The sequence below is a fragment of the Apodemus sylvaticus genome, chromosome 21 (assembly GCF_947179515.1).
Source record: "Apodemus sylvaticus chromosome 21, mApoSyl1.1, whole genome shotgun sequence".
NCBI classification, from domain to species: domain Eukaryota; kingdom Metazoa; phylum Chordata; class Mammalia; order Rodentia; family Muridae; genus Apodemus; species Apodemus sylvaticus.
Genome location: NC_067492.1, coordinates 36367891 through 36391811, shown reverse-complemented (window position 1 = coordinate 36391811; position 23921 = coordinate 36367891). Strand labels below are relative to the sequence as shown.

At 44.5% G+C, this 23921-nt stretch overlaps 1 protein-coding gene across 1 annotated transcript in view; it reads right to left on the bottom strand.

The window, feature by feature from the left end:
* Positions 1–14: 14 nt before the first annotated feature.
* The window catches only part of Bbs2 (Bardet-Biedl syndrome 2), a 34097-nt gene continuing 10190 nt past the window's right edge, over positions 15–23921 (bottom strand). Inside the window, exons 3-17 of the mRNA XM_052167110.1 lie at positions 22491–22616; positions 21819–21881; positions 20155–20232; positions 19712–19816; positions 19443–19529; positions 15451–15586; positions 15090–15229; positions 14167–14311; positions 13914–14085; positions 12606–12735; positions 10134–10265; positions 8510–8647; positions 7640–7752; positions 1713–1861; positions 15–476 (exon numbers count right to left, since the gene is read on the bottom strand). Of these exons, the coding sequence (XP_052023070.1) occupies positions 370–476; positions 1713–1861; positions 7640–7752; positions 8510–8647; positions 10134–10265; positions 12606–12735; positions 13914–14085; positions 14167–14311; positions 15090–15229; positions 15451–15586; positions 19443–19529; positions 19712–19816; positions 20155–20232; positions 21819–21881; positions 22491–22616 (1821 nt within the window). The 3' untranslated portion in view covers positions 15–369. The remainder of the gene's footprint in view (positions 477–1712; positions 1862–7639; positions 7753–8509; positions 8648–10133; positions 10266–12605; positions 12736–13913; positions 14086–14166; positions 14312–15089; positions 15230–15450; positions 15587–19442; positions 19530–19711; positions 19817–20154; positions 20233–21818; positions 21882–22490; positions 22617–23921) is intronic.

Here is a 23921-nt window from a genome sequence, read left to right as displayed (position 1 = left end):
TTTATAAACAACAATAAGGAAAAAGCAGTGTCTTTCATTTTTAATGAAAAAGTAAATACTCCATTTTAAATTTCAGTAATAATTTGGGGTGGGGGAGATAAATTCATCCACTAACTTTATGTACAAAAACAAGTTAAACTCTGAAACGGTAATATATTTTAAGGAAGTCTCACTCTCATACAAATCAGCAACAATACTACTGATGCCAGATGAAGGAGATTTTCAGAGGGAACGCTTTGTCTTTAGTTGTATTCGTTAGCATGGTTTCATCCTTAGCAGTCTGGAGTCACCGGGACATGACTGGGAGCAGGCCAGCCTCCATGTCTAGACATAACCCTTGCAGGTGCTTCCTCCCCCTATCCCTGTCTCCTAGGAAGGGGCGGTCCCCACCCGCATGATTCTGAAGAGAGTGTTGATGTTGTTGCTTCTAATCGCATCCCGACAAGCACTAATCACTTGGTTCTTCGGCTTTCCAACTGTGTGAGAAAAAACATTGAGTGAGTGCATCCCAAAAGGTGGTTAAAAGGGAAATTAGAGATGAAAAGCCAAACCAGGGGGAGTGGCTTTTAATCCCATGCACTGTGGAGGCAGAGGCAGGCAGATCTTTTGAGTTCAAGGCCAACCTGGACTTCAAGGTGAGTTCCAGGACAGCCAGGGCTACACAGAGAAACCCTGTCTGGAAAAAAAGTGGTGAGGGTAAGGACAGTTTGAAGACAGTATAAAACCAGGGTAGAAAAGAGTTGCATACACAAATTTTGCTAACTTGCTACCTCCTAGAAAAGACAGAAATTTATTACAACACAAACTTGGAGGTCATCCCAAGCCAGAATCAAAGTAGGTCTGTAGAGAGGACTCAGCCTACATGCCTCTAACAGACAACTAGATTAAAGCAGCAGAATCAGCAGCTGCGTTTCTACTTCCTGTGGCCTATCCTACTGTTCTCTACACTGCCAAGATGGACGCTTGCCTCAGTAATTTTCAATCTTTTTTTTTTCTTCCCTAACTTAAAGTTATTTACTTCCTTTGGATTATAAACACTAAGTTTTCCTTTAGGACAGTGGTTCTCAACCTCCCTAATGCTGCAACCCTGTGATATAGCTAACTCTTCATGTTGTGTTTACCCCCAACCATAAAATTATTTCTTTTCTACTTCATAACCAATTTGCTACTGTTATAAATTGTAGTTTTCTGATGTGTGACCTCCAAAGGGGTCACAGCCCACAGGTTGAGAACTGCTGCTTTAGAAACTATAGCAAAATCTTAGAAAAGGAATTTAGGGTTTTATTTCTTTTTTTGTTTGGTTATTTATTTACTTATTTATTTAGACAGGGTTTCTTTATGTAGCCTTGGCTGTCCTAGGACTCATCCTATAGGTCAGGCAGGCCTAGACTAACAAGAGATCTGCCCACTTTTACCTCTCGAGAGAGCTGGGATTAAAGGTGTATGCTACCATGCCCTGCAAGGCTTTATCTCTTTAAAAAAACAAACAAACAAACAAACAAACAGGAAAACACAAGCAAATTAAAAAAAAAAAATCTGTCTACCAAAAACTAAAGCCCTGGGCCTAAGTAGTAGACACCAAGGCCAGCTCTGGGGTGCTGAAGGAAGGCTGCTTTGGGCTTCAGGGTGAGTTTTATAATGTATCCACAGTCTTCCATGACCTCATGTTTTCAAACTCTCACAGACAAACCTGGACCAGGGAAGAGACTCACCTCGCAGACGGCCTGCTCTTTGGATTGCTTGGTTCACTGCCTTCAGGTTTCCTAGCAGTTCTGTGTGGTTGTTACAACGGATCTTGTATCCATTTAGCAAATCTTTATTAAGGTCATAGAGCTCCATATACCGACTCTTCATTGTCTTCCTGTGTAAATGATAGAAACCTACATCAACACTCAATAAGCTTCTGACTTGCACTGAAAAAGAAAGCAACCAAGCATGATGGCACACAGTTCAAAGCCAGCCTAGGCCACTAGGGAAAGCCTGGCCCAAAAGAACAGAAGAAAGGAGGGAAGGGGAAAACACACACTTAGTTGTATTCTCACGAATACAGACTAATTACTGAGGTTTGATTTGAAAACACCCAAAAGTTTCCAGATACCCTCTTTCTTCCCAGATAAATAGAAAACACGTGAGCTTTTTGAGTAATTGGCCCATGACTTGTTTAGATTTAGAAACTTAAGCTCTGGGCTGGTCAGGAAGGCTGTAGCTGCCTTTCCTTCAAGTTTCAAATTAGTAATTCATTAAATAAAAAGGCCGATTAGTAAAATATTTCTAGAGAACAGACTCAGCTTCATAGCTTATAAACTTTAATAAAGCATGCGCCAGTGAGATGGCTCAGTGGGAAAGGGTGCTTGCTACCAAGCCTGATAATTTGAGTTGAATCCTCAGAGCCCACATGATAGAAGCTGCCCTCTGACCCCTACATACATGCACATGCACTCCTCTGACCCCTACATACATGCACATGCACTCTTCTGACCTCTACATACATGTACATGCACTCCTCTGACCTCTATATACATGCACATGCACTCCTCTGACCCCTACATACATGCACATGTATTCCTCTGACCTCTACATACATGCACATGCACTCCTCTGACCCCTACATACATGCACATGCACTCCTCTGACCTCTACATATATGCACATGCACTCCTCTGACCTCTATATACATGCACATGCACTCCTCTGACCCCTACATACATGCACATGTATTCCTCTGACCCTACATACATGCACATGCACTCCTCTGACCCCTACATACATGCACATGCATTCCTATGACCCCTACATATATGCACATGTATTCCTCTGACCCTATATACATGCATATGCACTTCTCTGACCCTACATACATGCACATGCACTCCTCTGACCCTATATACATGCACATGCACTTCTCTGACCCTACATACATGCACATGTATTCCTCTGACCCTACATACATGCACATGCACTCCTCTGACCCTTACATACATGCACTTCTCTGACCCCTACATACAAAGCAAATGAAATGAATGGAAAAGAAAATTTTTAAAGCACAACAAAATAATCCTATACGACAATGAAAATTATCTACGTAAAAATGCTGAACTGACACTCAAGCTGTGCTGAAAACAAAATTTCTTAATGCTTATGCAGCTTTAGTTTTCTCTATACTTTTGTTTAAGGAAAAGAAAAAACTCCCTTCTATGTTGCTACATCCTTACTGTATAACCCAGTAGTCCTATTGCAAGACAAGTAAAAATGCATGTCCACAAAACCCATTATAAAAATATAACAACCAAAGTTAGGGAACATAGATATCCACCACCCAATGAACGGGTAAACTGACCACCACAAGTCTCTGTGTGGCATACTATTCAGCAAAGAAGAAAATGAAAAAGAAAAAAAAACCTGACCTGTACAACAGCATGGGTAAATCTCAAAGGCATGATGGTGAGTGGAAAAAGGCCAACTTAAAGGTTAAGCATGGTGTGATGGTATTGAGCAAAGGTAAAACTGCAGGGTAAGAAATGGTCTCTGGAGATGAGGAAGGTATCAACACAGAGGCCCAAAAGAATCAACATTCCACAGCCTGATTGTAGCAGAAGCAACACTATCAGGGAAGAACTGAAAATTGTTTTCTATATTACAAGCTATACATCAACTATATTTACACAGATAAAAAAAAGTGCACAATTGTGTGAATCTGCATGGGAAGCACAAATGAGTCTGAGAAGAACATAAAGGTTTGGGGACAGGTTTGGGGACACTTTATTCCTCTGGGAGCCTCACACTGTGAAGTCAAATACTAAGACCATCAACATCACAGAAACAAAAGCTCAGGTGGAGACCCAGAAGTAGTTGGCCATTGAAAGCCAAACCCTACTTCAATTTACAGTACACATCTCCAAATTCTATTTCTCTCGGTGGTGGCCCTGGCTATCTTGGAACTCAAGTTGTAGACCAGGCTGGCTTCAAACAGTCTACCTGCCTCTGTCTCCTGGGATTAAAAGTGTGCACTTTCACACCTGGCCACATCTGGAAATTATATTTTTGGTCTAGCCTTTAATGGTTAAGCTGTTCTCCAGCCCTTCATCTGAAAATTCTTAAGTAGCACTTTATAAAATCAAGTGTTTATAAACACAGAAAAAGTTACTATTTATAATGCAAAGGCTAGATAGCATCTAGGCTCAAACTTAACATGGCAAAAATGACTGCAAGGTGTTGCAGGATATTTGACCCCTGAGATTGTGTTATTTATTGAGAAAAAAAAAAAAAAACTTTTTAGTTGTGGTGTGGCTCAGCCTTTTTTTTTTTTTTTTTTTTTTTGGTGTTTTGGATTTTTGGATTTTGGTTTTTTTGAGACAGGGTTTCTCTGTATAGTCCCGGCTGTCCTGGAACTCACACTCTGTAGACCAGGCTAGCCCTGAACTCAGAAATCCTCCTGCCTCTGCCTCCCAGAGTGCTGGGACCACAACCATGCGGGGGAGGGGGGAGCAAGGCTCAGCCCTTAACATACACCTTTAATCCCTCTTGTTGGAATACAGACACGCCCTTAGTACACCTTTAATCCCAAATAATAAAGGTAAAGTTTGTAGAAGGACGCCCATGTTTCAAAGTGATGTCCAATTAAGAAGCAGGCAAAGTGATGAATCAGAGAAAGATCTGACAATAGGATATGTCTGATTCTCATGAGAACAGAGAGAAAGAGAGGCTACTTAAGAGAGCAGTGCAGAGAGAAAGAGAAAGGCAGTTTTACTGCGACAGCTGTGGAGATAGATTGCAGAAAAAGAACAAACTAGAACCAGGTGCAGACAGAACAAGCCAGAGAATGAGAAGGAACCAAATATCAGAACAGATAGCTAGAGTGAGTTGAGACCAAGCAGAGCAAAGCATCAGCGGTCGCGGGAGAAGCCAGACTGAATCAGTCAGCTTGGAGAGGCGTTGGAACCATGACGGCTGGGTTGAACCAGCCAACAAGAATTCAGAAAGAGCTAGAAAGGGTGAGCTTATCCAGCAGTCTGTCTCAGAGGATGAAAACATTCTAGGCCTAGGTAAGATTGTACGGAGGTTAGACACTTCCAGAACTAGGCCTCGGTTAGATGGAGGCAGTAAGCCTCGGAGATAACAATTACATCAGTTTTTGTTGTTGTTTTGTTCTTTTGGGGGGGTTGTTTATTTTTGAGACAGGGTTTCTCTTTTTAACTTTAGCTGTCCTGGAACTCACAGAATTCCTCTGCTTCCCAAATGCTGGGATCAAAGGTGTGTGCCACCCCCCCACCTCCCCCAGTCCTCCCTATCCCCCCACCTCCCGCCCCCCCCACACACACACCTGGCACAAGAACAGTTTTTATAAACTGGACAAAAAAAAAAATCCTTGAAGTGGCTGATACCCAGACAAAGGAAGCTTCAGAGCACTGCTGAGAAGCAGACAGGACTGGAGCAAGTTCGAAGCCGTCCATCATGCATTCTTGGCTGGCATGACACCATGTTAATGTCACTTCTTCCACAACTAACAAATTTAACATGATGGCAACAAAACTGGTGTTACATTTTCTCCAGAATTTGTCTATAGGCCCACACAGGAGTTCTGAGGCAGGACTGTGAGTTTGAGGCTAGCCTCACAAATCTATACTAAAACAGAAATACTGTATGACCCAGCAGCCTTCTCTGACTTACTGACCACAAGAACTGAATCAGGGTCTTCAAAAAATTAGAACTGCATGTGTACTGCAGCAGTGTTAACAAAGCTAACACACACACACACACACACACACACACACACACACGAGGAAGCCCATAGGAACATGGAAGGAGAAACAGCTTAGTAGGCAATGCCCTCCTCAGCCTTCAGACAGAAGGGCATTCTATAATATGCAACAACCTGGATGAACTTTTTGAGGATCTCTGCTAAATGAAAGAAGCCAGTCCCCAAAAGACAAATACTGCATGATGTCATTTCTATGAGGAATTTATAAAACTGCCAAAATCAATAGAGTCAACAAGTAGACTGGTGCCTGCCAGGGGCTGGGGAGAGGGGGGAAGCAGGGAGTTCGCTGCTCGGGGGCTTGGAAGACCTTGTACTCACAAAAAAGCACTGAGAGAACCAGGAAAGTTAATCATGCAGGGGAGTGTCCTCAATCCAGAAAGCTGAGGGTGGATTGTGTTAATGACCTGGTGACCTTTTTGCTGTCTGTGGAGGCAGGCCTCACCCAAATTCCCCAGAATGATTATCCCAGACTCCGCCCTCCCAAGACCACTACACATCCATAAGGGACATGTCACATGTACATTATGACCTGCTGACCTCTATGATACCTATTGGTCACAGACCACACTACATTCTAGGCCTTTCAGATAAAAAATCCGTCCTCATGGTCACATGTACTTTGTAAAGGAGTTTCTATGTAGTCACACCTTAACCTTTATTGTGCACCTAGAATTGGGCTGACTGGAAACCTTTCCCTAAATTGTACTGTGCTTTAAATATACTGACAATGAACTGCCTGCATTAGACTCCCAAGGGTCTGGTTCAGGATGATGAAGTCAATCTACACCTAATTTCCATTCTTCTCACAGTTCGTGTCTCTGCCTGCAGAGACCCCCTCAACCAATCAGTGTTCACAAACCAGACAGTTTTGTCACTTTTCCAACTTAGTGAGTGGAAACAGTCTGTACACAGGCATTGAGTCTGTGACATGTTTATAAGCTTTCTCGGTGTCCTTCATGCTGTGGCCATCCACAGCTCACTGCCTTATGGATGGATGGATGGATGGACACATCCATCACACCGTTGATGATACTTTGGGTTTCCACCTGGGGATTTGCTATGATTTTGATATAGTTTTATCAAAGGCCCTCAATGTGTTAATATGAAGAAGTAGAACCTTTTAAACAGTATAGCCCAAGGTCATTGAGGGCACTGCCTTTGGAAGGGATTAAGATGGGTCTCACTGGGTCCTAGTTAGTTTTCTCAAGAGAATTACTGTAAAAGAAAAAGTGAGTCTGCCTGGCTTCCAGGGTTGCTATGCGATTTCTTACTCTTGCACGTGCTCCTGCCGTGATGCCCACCACCGTTGGGTAATGTCATTAGGAAGGCCCTCACCACAACCAAGGCAGCAGTATTTGGACTTTGAACTTCTAAAAACTAAATAGACAGTTCTTCTTTATATATTATTCAATCTTAGGCATTTTGTTGTAGCAAGCAATGGGAAGCAGACAAATACAGGATTTTTATACCCAATGCCTTTATGAATGTTGTGTAAATATATAAAATGAGCACAAATTCCTCTAAGCCTCACATTAAAAGCAAACTGCTGGGTCACAGAATACGTTTTCGGCTTTACTAATGCCAACTTATATTCCAGGGTAACTGAATAAATTTGGACTCTGCCGAGCAGCATCTGAGATGAGAGTTCCTACTCTTTTTTTAAAAAAGATTTATTATTATATGTAAGTACACTGTTGCTGACTTCAGACACCCCAGAAGAAGGCGTCAGATCTCTTTATTTTTGCTATGATTTGAACTCAGGACCTTCAGAAGAGCAGTCAGTGCTCTTAACCACTGAGCTATCTCTGCAGCCCTGAGTTCCTACTCTTTACCACTTACTTGTATGACTAGTCACTTATCCCAGCTCTGGTAAATACTCACATGTCCCTCATCAGACGAGCATCCTCTGCTCTGACCAGCAAACTTCGGATGAGGTTTGAGTTGTCAGCCATGTCGGCACTGAGCTTTTGATGCACTGAATGGTACTCATCCACCTGGAGACCACAAACACTCGAATTAACAAGGCTTCCCAAACCTCCTGAGAGCCAGGAAGACGGAGATGACACTGCCCACCATATACAGAGACCCTCGTCCTCCCTGCTCAGTCATACCATCTTAACCGCCTCTATATTTCATCTCCTTCTAACAAATGGCCTATACTACCTTCAGTGATGATACCCCAGGTTAGATCTTCCTATGACAGCAACAAGGATCCGAGCAACATACATATTAAGGTTTAGTGATTCATAGTGATAATGGGAGATTTTGGTTCCTCTGGGGGTCTTTTCCTTGGGAGAGGGGTCAGTGTAACACCAAGTTTTGAACCCTGGGCACCACTCAGCTACAGACCCAAGAGTGGTGTCTTACACTACAGCCAACCATAACCCTTACTTTTGTTTAACTTTGAATTTGAGTTTTTGGAAAGCAAGGAACTCAAGACCAACATGGATGCCGCAGATCGGATAAACAGAAAGTCACAGTGTGCTGTGTGCATGAAAGAGCATCCTCTGGAACCAGGAGGAGCAGGGATGACGGGGTGGCTTCACTTGTTACACAGGTCCTCTAAGGAGCTCACCCACCGATGCTCATCGACGTTTTTACAAAATTCTTTAGAACGTGATTATCACACGGCACATACACATGCATGTCTTTGCTTACTTTATAGGAGACATATCACACAGCACATACACATGCATGTCTTTGCTCATTTTACAGGAGACCATTTCCAGCTCTGAAGTCACCACGGATTACCTTCACCAGCACTTTTCGTAATTCCTCAAAGTAGACCGGGAAATCTGCTTCCACCTGAAGGTCTTCAATAGCAAAAAAGGACGCAATGGACTGGATGATATCACCAGCAAGATCAATGTCGTCGGTATTCACAGTGATCTGTGGGGAGGCGGGGAGGGAGAGGGGAACGGGCAAGTTTAGCATCCTCACAGAGGGATGAGAGGCAGCACCTGGCTTTCTCCATGCTCCACACAATGCTTGAGAACTGTGATGGAGTCAGGCTGCTTTCAGGAAATTTTAAACCATGGTCATTATTGCTTGCAGGTGGCTAACGGTCACTCCTGTAACTGTGTAAACTAAATAAAATCTTAGTCAAACAATGAAGATGATTTTGAACCAAGTGTCATTCTAAACCTAACCTCCCGAGTAGCTGGGACTATAGGTCATGCCACTGCGCGTGGCTTTGTAACCAAGAGGAAAGAAAAACAGCAAACAGCCAGGAGCAAAACCATGGTGTCCCTGAGAACTGCTAAACAGTAAGTGATTTCTGACATTTTTCTGTCTCCAGATATAAAATGTCTGCAGTGGGAATGGGAAGCTCAGAGATGGGTAGCTCAGTCAGGAACTCCAACTGTCTGCCTCAGTTTCCCCAGTCTGCTGGATGGTGTGTACCTCGTTTTGATTACTCCCTCGGTTTGCGCGCTCTGTCAGGCTGCCCTAGATCTCTGCTGAACACCGTAAAGTCCTGCTTGATGACGTTCTGTTCTCTAACGGCTACTGCTCTCTCCCCTGCCCACTGACTTTTATTTTTTGCTTTCTAGATACTTAATAAACTTACTCATTCCAGACTTACAGGACAGCACCCTCTAGCCTCCCAACCATCATGGTTTTTTTATTATCATGATTTTCATTTTTATTTATTTATTTTGGTTTGGTTTGGTTTTTGGTTTTTGGTTTTTTGAGACAAGGGGCACATCCCAGGCTTGAAGTCAGAGATCTGCCCTCCTCTGCCTCCTGTGTGCCACCACAGTCTGCTCCTCGTGGCTATTTTTAATTGTCAACTTGACACACTCTAAAATCAACTGTAAAGAAAATTTAATGGTCTGGATTGGTGGGCCCGTTGGCATGCCTGTAAGGGGATTCTCTTGGGTAGGTAAACTGAGGCAGGAAGACAGTACCCTGGTGGGCAGCACCATCTCTCGGGCTGGGCCTGGACTGAAGGAAAGAGAAGGGCAAGCGGCACAGGCCTTAGTCTTCCTCTCTGCTCCTTGACTGTGCAGGGAACACGGGCCGCTTCTGCGACTGCGGCTTCTCCACCGCCACAGCCTAAGACTGGAACTGTGACAAACACACAACCTGTCTCCTCTACTTTGTCTCTGCAGGGTACTTTGTCATGGTCCGGAAATGACACTAAGATACCTGCTCTCCCCAAGTTATGGAAGGAAGGAATAAAAGCCTAGAACAAGGCCCCACACTGCTGTTCCCGAGTGAACCCCAGTGTCTGCAGTGACACGGACACACTGTGCTGGGGAACTCGCCTCTGTGATCTTGACAGTGTGAGCTGCACTTTGCACATGCATGGTCAAACAGCATGGTAGGTAGAGCCCTATACCTACAGCGTCATATGTCATACGTCATACGTCACCTCACCACTTGGCTTCATTTTTATGTAGAGCTGGCCACCATTGCGTAAGGATGTGAAACAGACTTGAAACGGGACGTTCTGGATGTTACTGTCTTCTGGCAACAGAAAGTTCTGGTTGAGCCACGTGACCATCTTACAAATAATAGAATGAAGTATGCTTCAGTTTTTAAAGTACAGCATTGTGAAAGAATTCCTTTCTTTAGTTGTACTACTTGAGACATTAGACCCCACCAGCCCCCTACACACACAGGCAAGCACATGTGAGTCACACTCCCCTCTCCCTCCTTCTGGTCTTCAGCAACGCTCATAATTACAGCCGGTCCCCCAGCAAGCACAAGTCCTTCCTGCTTAGACATAATCTTACATGTGATGCACTCAGGCTGAAGGGGCTACTACTTCTGGGTAACAGCTTTTCTGTAGATGGACACGACTGTCTGCATAGGGCTGATCACTACTGTATAATTTTTTTAATGAAGTATCCAGGCTACCTGCGGTTTTTGATGTTAATACTTTACAGTAGTTTGCAATCCAGCTTCCCAGAAAGAATCACCCATGAGGCCATCTAGAAGAGCCTGACTAGTGATCTGAGAATCTATATAGTTAAAACCTTCTCAATTCTGTAGCTAGCATCCCATCCTGTCTTCTCTGCCCTGGACTAACATACGGCCCTCCTGCCGTTCCTCATTGGGAAAATGTAGGCCTGCTCCAAGTTCTGCCCTACCTGCTCCTTCGTCAGGAGCCGCCCACTGAGTACAGTTGTGTGGAATCAACAACCAGAAGCACTGGCTGATGAAAGGCCCAGCTCAGTAGTGCCACATCTCCCGAGCTGACTCGTCCCAACCTGCAGCATCCACACCAGCACCATTTCAAGGGACATCAGCACAGCAGCCAAGTTCACTGGGGCTGGGCTGGCCGAGCTGGGATGGCTGGCTCTGGGGCTGGGATTGGGACTGTGTGGGGGGCATCATCCCTGGCTATGCTGGAACCCTCTCGGAACAACAACTGTTTGGCTCTTGGCTTTGCCCTCTCAGAGACCATGGGATTCTCCTGCCTAATGGAGGCCTTTCTCATTGTCTTCAACATGCAAAGCAGCTGTCTCCACCTCCAGCCTTTCCCACATCCCGTGCCCTGTAGGGCCCTCTTCCTGAACCTCCTGAAGTATGGGGAAAGCAGGGCTCAGGGTCTAACGGAGAGAAGCCAAGCAAGTCGTGTATTAATAAGAAAAGAAGAAGCTTGGGCTGAGATGGCTCAGGGTGGTTAAGAGCACTGACTGCTCTTCTGAAGGTCCCGAGTTCAAATCCCAGCAACCACATGGTGGCTCACAACCATCTGTAATGAAATCGGATGCCCTCTTCTGGAGTGTCTGAAGACAGCTACAGTGTACTTACATATGATAAATAAATAAATCTTAAAAAGAGAAAAAGAAAAGAAGCTCAACCACAGTATAGCCCACTGCCATAGGTGTTAAGCTATATAAAGCATTTACACCAGTCATGGAATCTCCTAGGGCTCCTTATAAAGTAGGCAGTACTACCCTCCCATTAGATGGGAACTCCTCAAAATCATTACATTTTAGTTAAGGTAGCACTTGAGCTAAAAAATATAAATAAATAAATAAATGTCTCCATCTCCAAATCCTACCTTTTCTATCTTTCCCCACTTGAGACTTCTCTCTATGCAATCGAGGCTGGCCAGGAATTCCTGGGTTCAAGTGATCTTCCTGACTTCATCTTGCAAGGAACTGCAAATATAAATGAACGCTGCTACCCTAAACACCCTCTTTTCCCTTCTCTTGAAACACTAAGGCAAGACAACTACACTGATATCATAACAAAAGAAAGAAGAGAATTAAGAATAGTAAGAATTCAGTTGAAACTAAGAAGTACTTAGGAAACTGTGTGTGTGTATGTGTCTTTCAAAGTTCAGAGAAGAAAAAATTCAGCAAATTTTGAGTTCTGTTTTATTTTGGGTATTTTGAGATAGTATCTTACTTATAGTAGCCCAGGCTATCCTAGAATTTCTGATGTAGCCCAGGTTATTCTCAAACTCACGACCCTCCTGCCTCTGAAGTTCTGGAATTGCAGACAGGCCTAATGCCATCACACCTAAAACCAGTAATGTGTCACTGTAAGTTACTAGCCAGAGCCGGCAAGATGACTCAGTCAGCAAACCATGTCAGCCTGATGGCATGGAGGAAGAGAGAACCAATAGCCAAACTTTGTCCTCTGACCCTCACACTCACACCAATGTCATACACACATACAACCAAAGACACACACAAACACACAGCCCACAGATGCATGAATTTAAAAGAAATTAAGCAAAGCTTAAAAGTTTCTAAGCAAACTCCATACGACATAGTTCTTAAAGTTTGTCGTTACCAGCATGTCATCGGTATTTCTTCTACATAGTAACAACTAAAGGATTCTAAGGTGTGAATTATAAACTAAAAGCGAAGAACACAGGACTCACCCTCTGTGTGCGCTCCGCAACCATGAAGTTCACATAGCTGACAGGCTCACCAGCTGCGTCTGGGCTTGTTAATGCATACATGGTGAATCGGGGCAGCTGCCTTGTCAGTTCAAACACATGGAACTGGGTGCTACGGCCAAGCGATGAACACAGAGAAGTGTTTGGGATAGTGTTAATCTTCACTCCCCACCCCCTGCTTTTTAAGATAGGGTCTCATACAGCCCAGGCTGGCCTTGAACTCCTGGTCCTCTTGCTGCTACCTCCCAAGATTACATCTACCACTGTGCCTGGCTTGGTACAATGATGCTTCACAGTGAGGGCCCAGAAAAAAAAAAAAAAAAACCAACTCACTACTGAATCAACACCAACAGATGTCTACAGGTTACATGAAGAAAGAGCGGGAAAGCTTGAGGGTTAAAAGTTCTGTAGCTAATCCCAGCACTTGGGAGGCAGAGGCAGGCAGATTTCTGAGTTTGAGACCAGCCTGGTCTACAGAGTGAGTTCCAGGACAGCCAGGACTACATAGAGAAATCCTGTCTAGGAAAAACAACAAAACAAAACAAAACAAAAACAAACAAAAAAAAGTTCTGTAGAAACACAGTGAGTTTGAGATTTAGAAATAATGTAAGCTGTCCACATGGACACACTCTGCACCAGGGCTTTACAACACCTTGAAAGAATATAAAAAGTCTTTGATTTTTATTGATCAGAAGATTTTTGTTGTTTATACAAAACAGGGTTTCACTAGGTTGCTCAGTATGGCCTTCAACCCTCCTGTAGTCCAGACTGGCCTGAGCTTCCAATCCTCCTGCTTCAGCCTGAGTGGTGGAATTGCAGGCCTACACCAGCATGCCTGGCATGAAAATGCCTGTATCTTCAACAAGTGTAGTGGGGTTTCCCACCAGCTTTAATACTGCACCGCATCTAAATATCTCCTACGTAGAGTGTTAGTGACCAAACTATGTTTAAATAATTATCCAATTGATCTTTCGTTGTGGTCTGAGGTTCCAACCCAGGACCTCGAGCATGCTAAGTGTGAATCCTACCACTGAGCCCCACCAAAAGCTCAAACACGCTGTTAATGTTTTTTTGTGTCCCTAAGATCTCCAGATTAAAAACTGAAAACAACTACCTTAAACTTACATGCCTCTATTTTCTTTGGAAGGAATTTAAACTAAGGAAATAAAAGGTTATGGAAAAACCTTGATTAGCAAGGAGACCCTTCAGTGACTTCTCTGGTCTGACAGAGGGCAACTGTAATAGCAAACCCCTGTCTCTGTGGAAATGACCTGTGACAGAAAGGGTTACCTGCTTCTGTAACCCACGAAGGTTTTCAAGTGTAGATCCACAGGGACATCTTTGGGAGGTGTAATTGGTACCTGGATGGTGCTGGAAAGGTTGTGAATGCTGGGGTGGACCACATGGCTTTCCCCTGCAAAAATTCCCTCTGCAAAAATTAGTACTGCTCGGATGATAGTATCTGTAAGGAGAAAGAAAACATTTTAAGACTACTCCAAGACAGCACGGGTGCTCCCAGTACCTGCTGTGCCTGGTGTCTTACCATTAGAAGTGGAAATGCATAATTCCGCATGCGCATCTTGGATATCACTCCCCAGATTGACGGAGAGGGCTGTGTGGAGCTTGGTATTGGCTGGGATTATGCCTTTCTGCCCATCGGCCTCGTTCAGGGGGCTGCTCAGTTCTGCCTGTAAGACAGCTCCTAACTTCAGCTTAGCCACGCGGTAAACTAAGTCCAAGTTAATAACATGGCTAGACAGCCTCAGGAAGGACAGGCTGCCCGCCCCCTTACTAATCTGATCTTTACAACTCCTCTGAATCCCATGCACCTTGTCAGTGCTCCCCTGTTGTATCTAGTCCTGTGAGCAACTCCCACTTCTGTCTCCATCTTTGATCCTCCATACCTCTTCATACCACTTACAAATGCTTGTGTCTATCTGACCTTCTGTCTGTCGTCTGTCTATTTCTCTTTCTCATCTCTCTCTCTCCTTTTTAAAACATCTTTATTTTTAATTAGGTGAGTATGTATGGGGCAGTGGAAGGTTGTGCATGTGTGTGCGAGATGCCTGCCTGGTGAGTCCCGGGAGGATATAGAATCTCCTAAGGTCACAGGCCACTGTGAACCGCCGGTGGGTGCCAGGACCCAAATGTGTGTCCTCTGCAAGCTCAGTATACACTCCTAACTGCTAGGCCATCTCTCCAGCACTTCTCTCTCCTTTTTCTGAGATAAGGTCTGGCTATGTAATGTGGGCCAGAACTCAGGAGCCTCCTCATAGCCCCTGAGTACAGGGGTGACATTGGCTATTACCACCACCCACCACGCCCAACTTTGATGGCTCTTCATTCTAGCAGTGCCCAAAAAGCAGAAGGAATCTGGATTTCTGCAGGTGGTCGGAAGGCCCAGCCCCAGCCACACTTGCCGAGCATCCTGGCCCCAACACTTTAGACTCTAGAACAAGAGCCCACCTTGGTGTTCTCCTCATAGTTGCGAAGTTCTAGCAACAGGTTCTGCTTTTTCTGACTCAGCTCTCGGATCAGGTCCTGCTCCACACTTGTGTCCAGGAGGTTCCCCTTCATCTCGGCTGTGCCTGGCAGGTAGCCTCGGACTGAACAGAGGACAAGACCCTTAGCAGAGCTAGCAACTTCTACTTCAGACCATCAATGATGACCTGCCCGGATAAACCAAAATTCTATATCCTCATCTTCTTGACTAAAGTGGATTCGTTAGAAAAGCTTAATAAAATACTACAGAATTCATTTTCAGGCATTTTCAACCTGATCAAACTGAAATTTTGACTTTTCAAGGACTTTTCTTAGCCCAATTTACTTTCCCCATCCACTGAGCAGCAGATTAACTGTACGTGGCCATCCATCCGGTAATCGCCCTCTACCACACCAGCAACAGCAGAGGAGAAGTTGTCTTTAAATATGACCTCTCCAGTCCGGTCACTGCGAGCATCAACCTGAAAATGAAACCGGAACATGAAAGTCACCGCAGTTTAAAAACAACAGCGACAAAAACTTTAATATTAGCTTTAAAAGTTACTTAGTGCCTGGGGCTGGAGGGATGGCTCATCAGTTAGGACTGGTTCAGTCCCCAGCGCCCATGTGGAAGCTCACACCTGCCTGAAGCTCCAGCTCCAGCGGACACCCAACCACAGACATACAATACATGCAGGCAAAACTAATGCACATAAACAAATTTTTAAAATTTATTAGTCCAAAGCCAGGTGACATGGTACATCCTTTATCTCAGCACTCCAGAGGCAGGAGGATCTCTCTGAGTTGAGGCTACCCTGGCCTACATAAAGAGTTCCAGGACAGCAAGGGCTACATAGACCCTGATTCAAAAACAAAAAAGCAACTTAGTCCAGCCAGGTGTGGTAACAAACACCCATAATCCTAGCACTTGGGGGGATTGGTACAGGGTCATCCTCAGCTACATATGTTTGAAGCCAGCCTGGACTACATGAGGCCATGTCATTCAGACACATGCATGCATAGAAGAATAAATGCACACATGCAAGCACACGTACTATCAGTTTCTTCGTAAGAGTACACCATGAATCCTGTGGCTGTGGGGCCACAGGGATATAGAGGTCCTTAAAATAGATGTCCTTCCCTCCTTTTCAATAGATATTGTTCTCCCACAGTGTCCCTTGTGAAAAACTAGGTCTGCTGAGAGATAGTCATAAAGCACACACAGCACATGATCAAAGGACTGTGCCCCAAGGCCAAGGCCCAGAGTGTACCCTGCACACACCACTGGGCGATCTTATGCAAATCTGTTAACTCTCTGTTCATGGTTTCATATGGAGACCAATAACCAGAACAAGAGTAAACACAGTACCCACACCTCACAGCGAGAATGGAGTCCTGATAGTGTTAGCACCATAAAGTAGTTTAAACACGCACACACAACTATACAATAGACATCAGCTCTAGGCGCTGGGTGTGTGTCTAACTCCGACAATCAAGAAGCTGAGGCTGGAGGTCTGCCTTCAAGTTCAAGGCCAGCTAAGACCACACAGTGAGTTTGAAGCAAGCCTTGGCTATATAATAAGGCTCTGTCTCAAAACAAAAGGTTTGTATATAAATTACATCTTTATGGACTGGCAAAATGGCTCAGTAGGAGGCACTAGGTCTGCTGAGCTGAGCCGCAGGACCCACATGGTAGGAGTGAGCTGACTCCTTCAAGCTGCGCCCTGATCGCCACACGTGCACCATGGCACACTTGCCACTCCCCATAAGTAAATATGTGTACTTTCTTTGAAACATTATGATTATGACTTATACACGTGTAAAGTATATTTACCTAACATTTAAACAATTATACAAATCTTCTACCATATAGTAACTTTTTCTTTCTTTTACTTTTGAGACAGTTTTACTGTGGCCCTGGCTATCCTAGAACTCTCTAAGTAGATCAGGCTGCCAGTGAGCTCACAAAGACCTTCCTGCCTCTCAGCCTTCCAGTGCAGGGATTAAAAGTGTGTGTCACCATGCACAGCAACTATACAGCCTTTCCTAGTAACCTTATCGTCTCCTCATAAAACTACTTGGACGTCTTCCGGCTCTTCCATTAACAGGTGGCTGATCACTTACAAAGACATCTCAGGGACAGCACTGAAAGACAAACCCTTGAATGGTGCAAGCAAGGACACAGGTGCTACCCAAAGGCCCCCTACAGAAAGTCTATCCAGGAGGCAAAGAGAGTCACTATCTTTATCTTTTCAGTCCAAACACACAGGTCCCAGCCCAGCCCTCTCTGGGGCACATCCCGCTCAACCATTCAACCATGTTATTTATGACAACATCACATCCACCTGAAGATTATGACTACCAGAGCCTATGGAGACTGAATGTCTGGGCTTTACCAGAGCTATCAAACACTGACCCTACCCTGGGACTCAGGCCAAGCTATTTCTTCACAGGGCGACCCATGACACAGCTCCATACTGAGCTTCCACAGCGTCTGGTAAACAAGACTGTTCCTTCACTAACCAAGCAGGACTGTAAATTTATTTCTGTGAACACTCTACACTTTGGCTTATCCAATAAGGGAGGAGGGGATGGCCCCCCAACTCAGCGAGTAGCAGACTTCGACACAGCTAGGAGCAATTATTTAGTAACTCTCCGTTGACATGCACAGTCAAGTGTGTGCATTTTCCTTTTCTTTGCTGTTTCAGTTAAATACGGAGAACTGCATAACTTTCTTTCTTTCTTTTTTTTTTTTTTTTTGGATTTGGTTTGTTCGAGACAGGGTTTCTCTGTGTAGCCTTGGCTGTCCAGGAACTTACTCTGTAGACCAGGCTGGCCTCGAACTCAGAAATCTGCCTGCCTCTGCCTCCCAGAGTGCTGGGATTACAGGCATGTGCCACCACCGCCCGGCCTGCATAACTTTCTTAATGTCTCTAAGTTTTTGAACGGATTAGGTAATAAAAAAATCCCCAGTATGAAAAAGTTTACTGTAAAACTATAGATCCAGTCATCTGAAGGTGTCTTTTCTTATTTTATGAGACAGTCTCACTCTGTAGCCCCGGCTGGTCTTGAATTCAACATCTTCCTTCCTCTACCTTTTAAATGCAGGAAATTTATAAGCATATACTACCATGCCTGGCTCTTGGTAGAAACTCCAAATTCTTGACTCAACCATAATAATTTCTGCTCCCCAATAGTGTGTAGTCTGCTAAGATCTGAAAGTGTACATTGTGACTCTACCACAAGCATAGGACCGTGGAAGGCACACATGCGTGGGAGCAGTGCTCATATAAGATGTCCCCAAAGCACGTTAGGGGGGTGGGGGGAGTGGGGTGCACACCTAGGATCCTAGAAGCTTTGAAGGAAGTGTGGGTTGTACAGTTTCCTAAGCCACTAGCAGGACCATACCTCAAAACAGAAAAATAAATAATCTTTTTCAAAACACTCCCCACCCTGGGAGATGCGTGGCCCTCCTGCTGTGTGAGGGGACAGTGAGCAGACAGCCACCAGTGAGGAAACCGCCTTCCTGACACCAAATCCACGGCACCTGATGTCAGAGGCCCCAGCCCCAGACCAATGGGAAATAAACCCCCATTGCTTACAAGTACCCAGACCGTGTAACTTGTTACGACAGCCTGACTGAACATATATAGTCAGTGAATGAACTTTGAACTTCTTAATAAGTAATGATGACATATTCCTCTCTCACAACACGTAATATCCATGGCAAGGCCCAAACCAAACACACAAGTCAGAGGCAACCTAACAACATTTTAGCATGTGCTTTTGAAACGGCATCAAAGAAAGGCAGAGGTGCTGGCCAAAGGTAAAGGAGAGAGCAGAAGAAAAGGCAGGAATTAGCCGATCTCCCAGGCAGGCTGACACTGACAGAGAGGGAAGTCACTACAGATGGTGTCCATGGAGATCAGAAGCTAACAAGACAACCCTGACTTGCCAAAACACTAAGAGATTCTGACTTGAAACTTAAAGAGAAAAGAAAGCAAGAGGATTTTACTTCAGAGTTACAGGTGGGAAATGGATAACCTACCTAACGTGATGCTTCCTGTTAACTACAAAAGAGCTATTCACACGGCCTATTATTGGATTAATTTTCTTACTGGTCTACAACAACAGTCAATCTGATGGATGGATTCTGATGCCTTTAAAGAGGAGACTGAGGAAGACTCTGGAGATTTTCTCCCAAGTGTTACTTACAAGGCAGAGGGAGACATCCACCTTAGAGCAGGAGGAGATAATGAGGAAAGACTGACCCCAGTTTATATACAAGTAGTGCAGCCAAACCAGATGTTACACAGATGTTTCCTAAGGCAAACTTACCTTCCCATTAGACCACCCGGTTATCAGTTCACACACTCCATCTGAATTAATGTCAAAAGCATGAATGCTCATGGCATGGTTTTTGGACTGAAAGAGAATTCCAATAATCAGTAAAGGAGTCTCTCCATGTGAGAAGTACACCCCGCCCCGGACATCAGTAAAGGAGTCTCTCCATGTGAGAAGTACACCCCGCCCCGGACATCAGTAAAGGAGTCTCTCCATGTGAGAAGTACACCCCACCCAAACAGGGGAGGCGGAGCTCTACTCACTTTAATTCGCCAGTACCGGGATGTTTTGTCATAAACTCCTACTGTGCCATTGGAAAGGGCGTAACCAAACCGACTGCCGTACATGGGACACAGAGAGGTGACTATCTGCAAAAAACAACCCAGGAAATAGTTATTCAGTAAGACTCAACTTCACATGTAACCTTGCAAAACCACATCTGTACTGAGGAACTCAGTCCTCCAGGCACAGCGTGGCCATTGCTATCTCGGAATCAGTACAGATCTGAGTGTCATGGTGTCCTGGGCCTGCCACTGCCCTCTCAATCTTGGGTGGACAGAGATAGATTCCCGGGGAAAAGTCAAGTACCTCGTTGCCACAACTGTATTTAAAAGCCCTTCTGAAACTAAGTGGCAGAATTAAGGCCTCTGAGGGCAATGCTGTCCCGCCTACTCCAAAGTCACCACTCTGCTGGAGCATGTCCTACCTCTGTCTCTGTCATTTCTGCCACAATCTCATCTTCTTTAAAAACCCGAATGTCAAAATCTTCAGATCCAACAAGTAGCTGAAAAAGGAGGAGAGATCATAGTGTCAGAGTTTAATGTGTAAACACAGCAGAGTTTCATGAATGGAAACAAGAAAAAGAAAACATTCCTTTGCTATTTGCTACTCTGCTGCCCTACTTGTCACCCACTAGTTCCGGTCCTCGAGAAACCCAGGGCTCAAGGGGGTTGTAAGTGATTTGGTCACGAGAGAAAAAGTGGCTCTATGCAGTACAGGGTAGGACAAGCTCCTTCCCTGAGTGACAGAAGCCCTCAAAGACTGTGCACCTCGGTGACACATGAATGTGCTGTCTGCCCAGGAGCGCCCCACCCATGTATCACAGACTGATAAATGACTTCTTTCTAGAAGTGAAATGCTGCCATTTTCCTGAGGTAAAGCAGGACTGTGGGAACGCATGATGCATCACAATGATATCAGGAAAGCCAGGCAGAGAGCTTACTGGACCTCGTAAACTGGAGAAAGGGTGCGGCTCCCTCGCCTGGACCCCACAAAGAGGTGGGCCCTTAGCACTGTGATGGTGCATGGTGGTGGCCCTCTGAACTGTCACTCTCCTGTTTGAGGGTCTTTAGCTTAATTACATCCCGATATCGATGTGATCTACTCCAACTGCCATTGGCCCATCCATCCACAAAGCCCTGGTCCTGACCTACAGCTTCCACTGCTGCTGCACCCTGACTCTACAGCCTGACTCTGCCAACAGGCAAGCCAGCAGCACAGTGGGAGCAGCGGCTGCAGAAGCATCTACATCAGACCTCAGCCCCCAGCAGACAGGGACTGACTGAGACTATTGGAAGCTGTTAGCTTCCCTGCCTCTCAGGCCTTTAACCCTCTGTAGCCACACTGTAACCTATATCTCTACATACACAGTTATGTGAGTCTACATATTGTACAGCACTATACACATACAGTTACTCTGTACTGTCCAATACGTGATCTAAGGGTAATACCAATAAGTACACTGGACTAAAAGAAGTCCATTTGCCTCAGCCAAGGCTACAAGGAAAGCAGGATCACCTGAAAACTGCTGCCTACAAAACCCTTGGCACCCTGTACAATTACTGTTATTTAATAGATTCAGGAGTTGTGGAAAGACACAAACATAGTTGGCCATATTTCTAACATTGCGCATTCACAAAACCCTGTCTCTCAGAGCCCAAGCCCAGTGTCCGTGGAAAGAAGGCTAAGTCGGGGCCCAGGCGACATGGAATATATGCCAACCTCTCAAGGATCTGATTTCTAGGGTAATTTCTTAAATTAATAGACAGCTATAATCATCAGAATAATTTCAAATGAAATCATCTTATCAGCACAAATTGAAAATGGTATAATGTTCCAAAGCATTGGAAGTGGTTTATAAGAGTATGAATGGAACTGAGGTCTCGCCAGCCTTTGCCTTCTCCTCCTCCAATGTCTCAGAGACACTCACAGTGAGTAGAGGAGGAAGAGGAGGTGGATGGGGAGAGATGAACAAGGAGAGAAGAGAGGGGAGAGGGGAAACGGAGACAAGGACCAGTGAGCTCAGATCTAAATCAGCCGCGAGAAGCTAACGTCACTGTCAAAAGGAACTTCTTCAGCTTTGCCACACACCTCTGTCTTCCCATCACCATCAAAGTCACACAGAGCCAAGGAATGAACATTGTCTCCAGTAACCTGAACATAAAACAGAAAGCCATTAATAAGTGATCCTTTTTCATTTAACCCAAACATATTAGCCTCAAAAAGGGCAGGCTTACATAAAGTACCAGTGAGTTCCCAATATTACCCATATCGTTAATACATTGTCCTGTTTTTTAAAATTATTTGTGTATACGTATACAGGTGTGCATACCCTATTATATTCTGTGCGGGTATGGGTGCACATGTGTGTGTATTCAGATGCCTAGGAAGACAAGAGCAGCCTCAGGTGGCACCCTTGGGTGCTCTGTCCACTTCATTTGAGACAGGCTCTCCCAGTGTCCTGAAGCTCCTAACTGGGCTAGAATGGAATAACCCAGGAATAACCCTGTCTCCTCTTCCCCAGTGCTGTGATTACAAACTTAGGTACCAGGCTCGACATGTCTGTATGTTCTAAAGATTAAACTCTTGGTGCTTTGAAAAATACTCTAGCAGTGGAGCCATCTCCTCAGGTCTATTAGTCCATTCAGGGTTGTTCGTTTGTCTGTTTTTAGTTATTATTCAATGCAATCAGTACTTTTAAAAACAGCTAAATAATATCAAAAGTAGAAATGCTTTGAATACCAAATGTTTACTTCTTCATACCGTCCAAAAGAGATCATTTCCTTCATGATCAAAACCCTGAAGAGCACAGTTTCCACCAATGATCGCAAGAGGCGGGGCGATGTCTCCCAGGGTCCCCAGCACAATGGCATTTGCCCCATCTGCGACCTAAGAAGAAAAAGATAGGACTCAGGGATGTGCAGGCACACTTAGGGGGTGAGGTAATCAGTGCTTCCTCCAGACACTCAACTGGCTCTGCCCTGTCTCCTAAGAGGGCAGCTAGGATTCTCTGGAGGTCACGCTGTGACCCAGACAAGAACAAGTCCAGATCCAGGCACACACAGAGTCCGGCTCTCACACTCAGCTGCTTCCGCTCGCGTGGTGTTGATAATCCAGGGCTCTCAAGGCCTTCTGACTCCTGAAGGGGTGGAGTCTCCCAATGACCAAGGCATGCACTTTTAAACACCCAAATTCTAAGATTTATTTTAACCCTTTTAGATAGAAATCTTTTTGTACTACCACATCCAATATACTGTTAAGTATGGAAAATTAAATATATATGGAGGAAACTATATCATTAGTTACATATATAAATATACATAAATATAAAGAAAGGATTGGTTAGAAAGAAAGAAATAGATAGGAAATAGAAAGGCTACTAGATTGCATGTGAAAAGAAGAGAGAAGGGAACTGAGAAAACTAGGGGAGCAGCTGGAGGGCATGATGGGAAGGAAAACATTCATGTGAAGGATGAAACACAATAATACACTGTATGCTAACCTAAAATAATCTAAAGAAGTATTATATGTGTGTGCACATATATATAATAAAGACGGCCCACATAAGAAATTGAAATTGCCAAAGGACCAGCGAATCAAAATATAAAGTTAAATGGTAAACAATAAATAGCCAGGTTTGCACTTGTAGTTTCAGCTAAACACAGGGCTGAGGCAGGAGGATTACCTGAGCCTGGGAGTTTGAGATCAGCAAACACAGGCAGACCCTCTCAAAAAGAGCAACAACCAAGCAAACAAACAAACAAATAAAAAACAAACATACATAGAAGGTAATAGTGAACTAAAAAAGTGAGTGGAACAAAACAATCAAACAGCTTTCTACTAATAAATGATAAATAAGAAAACAGTAAATAAGAAATTCAGTAGAAAGGGAGCATCAATAGCCAACAAAATGCCAACATTGAGGGCAAATCATTTCCCCCTTCTCATAACCACTTTAAGCAGTGCTTAAAAAGTAGCCGTGGCTGGTGAGGTGCTAAAGAGGAAGGTAGAAAACCAGGTGTCCCCTAGACTTAACAATAACTATCAAAAATTCATCTATCCTGGTGGGGGAGAGCTTGCAAACCTGAGGTCCACTGGGCTGTGTGGGAGCGTATTTGACTTACAGGTTACAGTCCATCATTGGCAGAAGCCAAGGCAGGAACCTGGGTGCAGAACATGGAGGGGTGCTGCCTG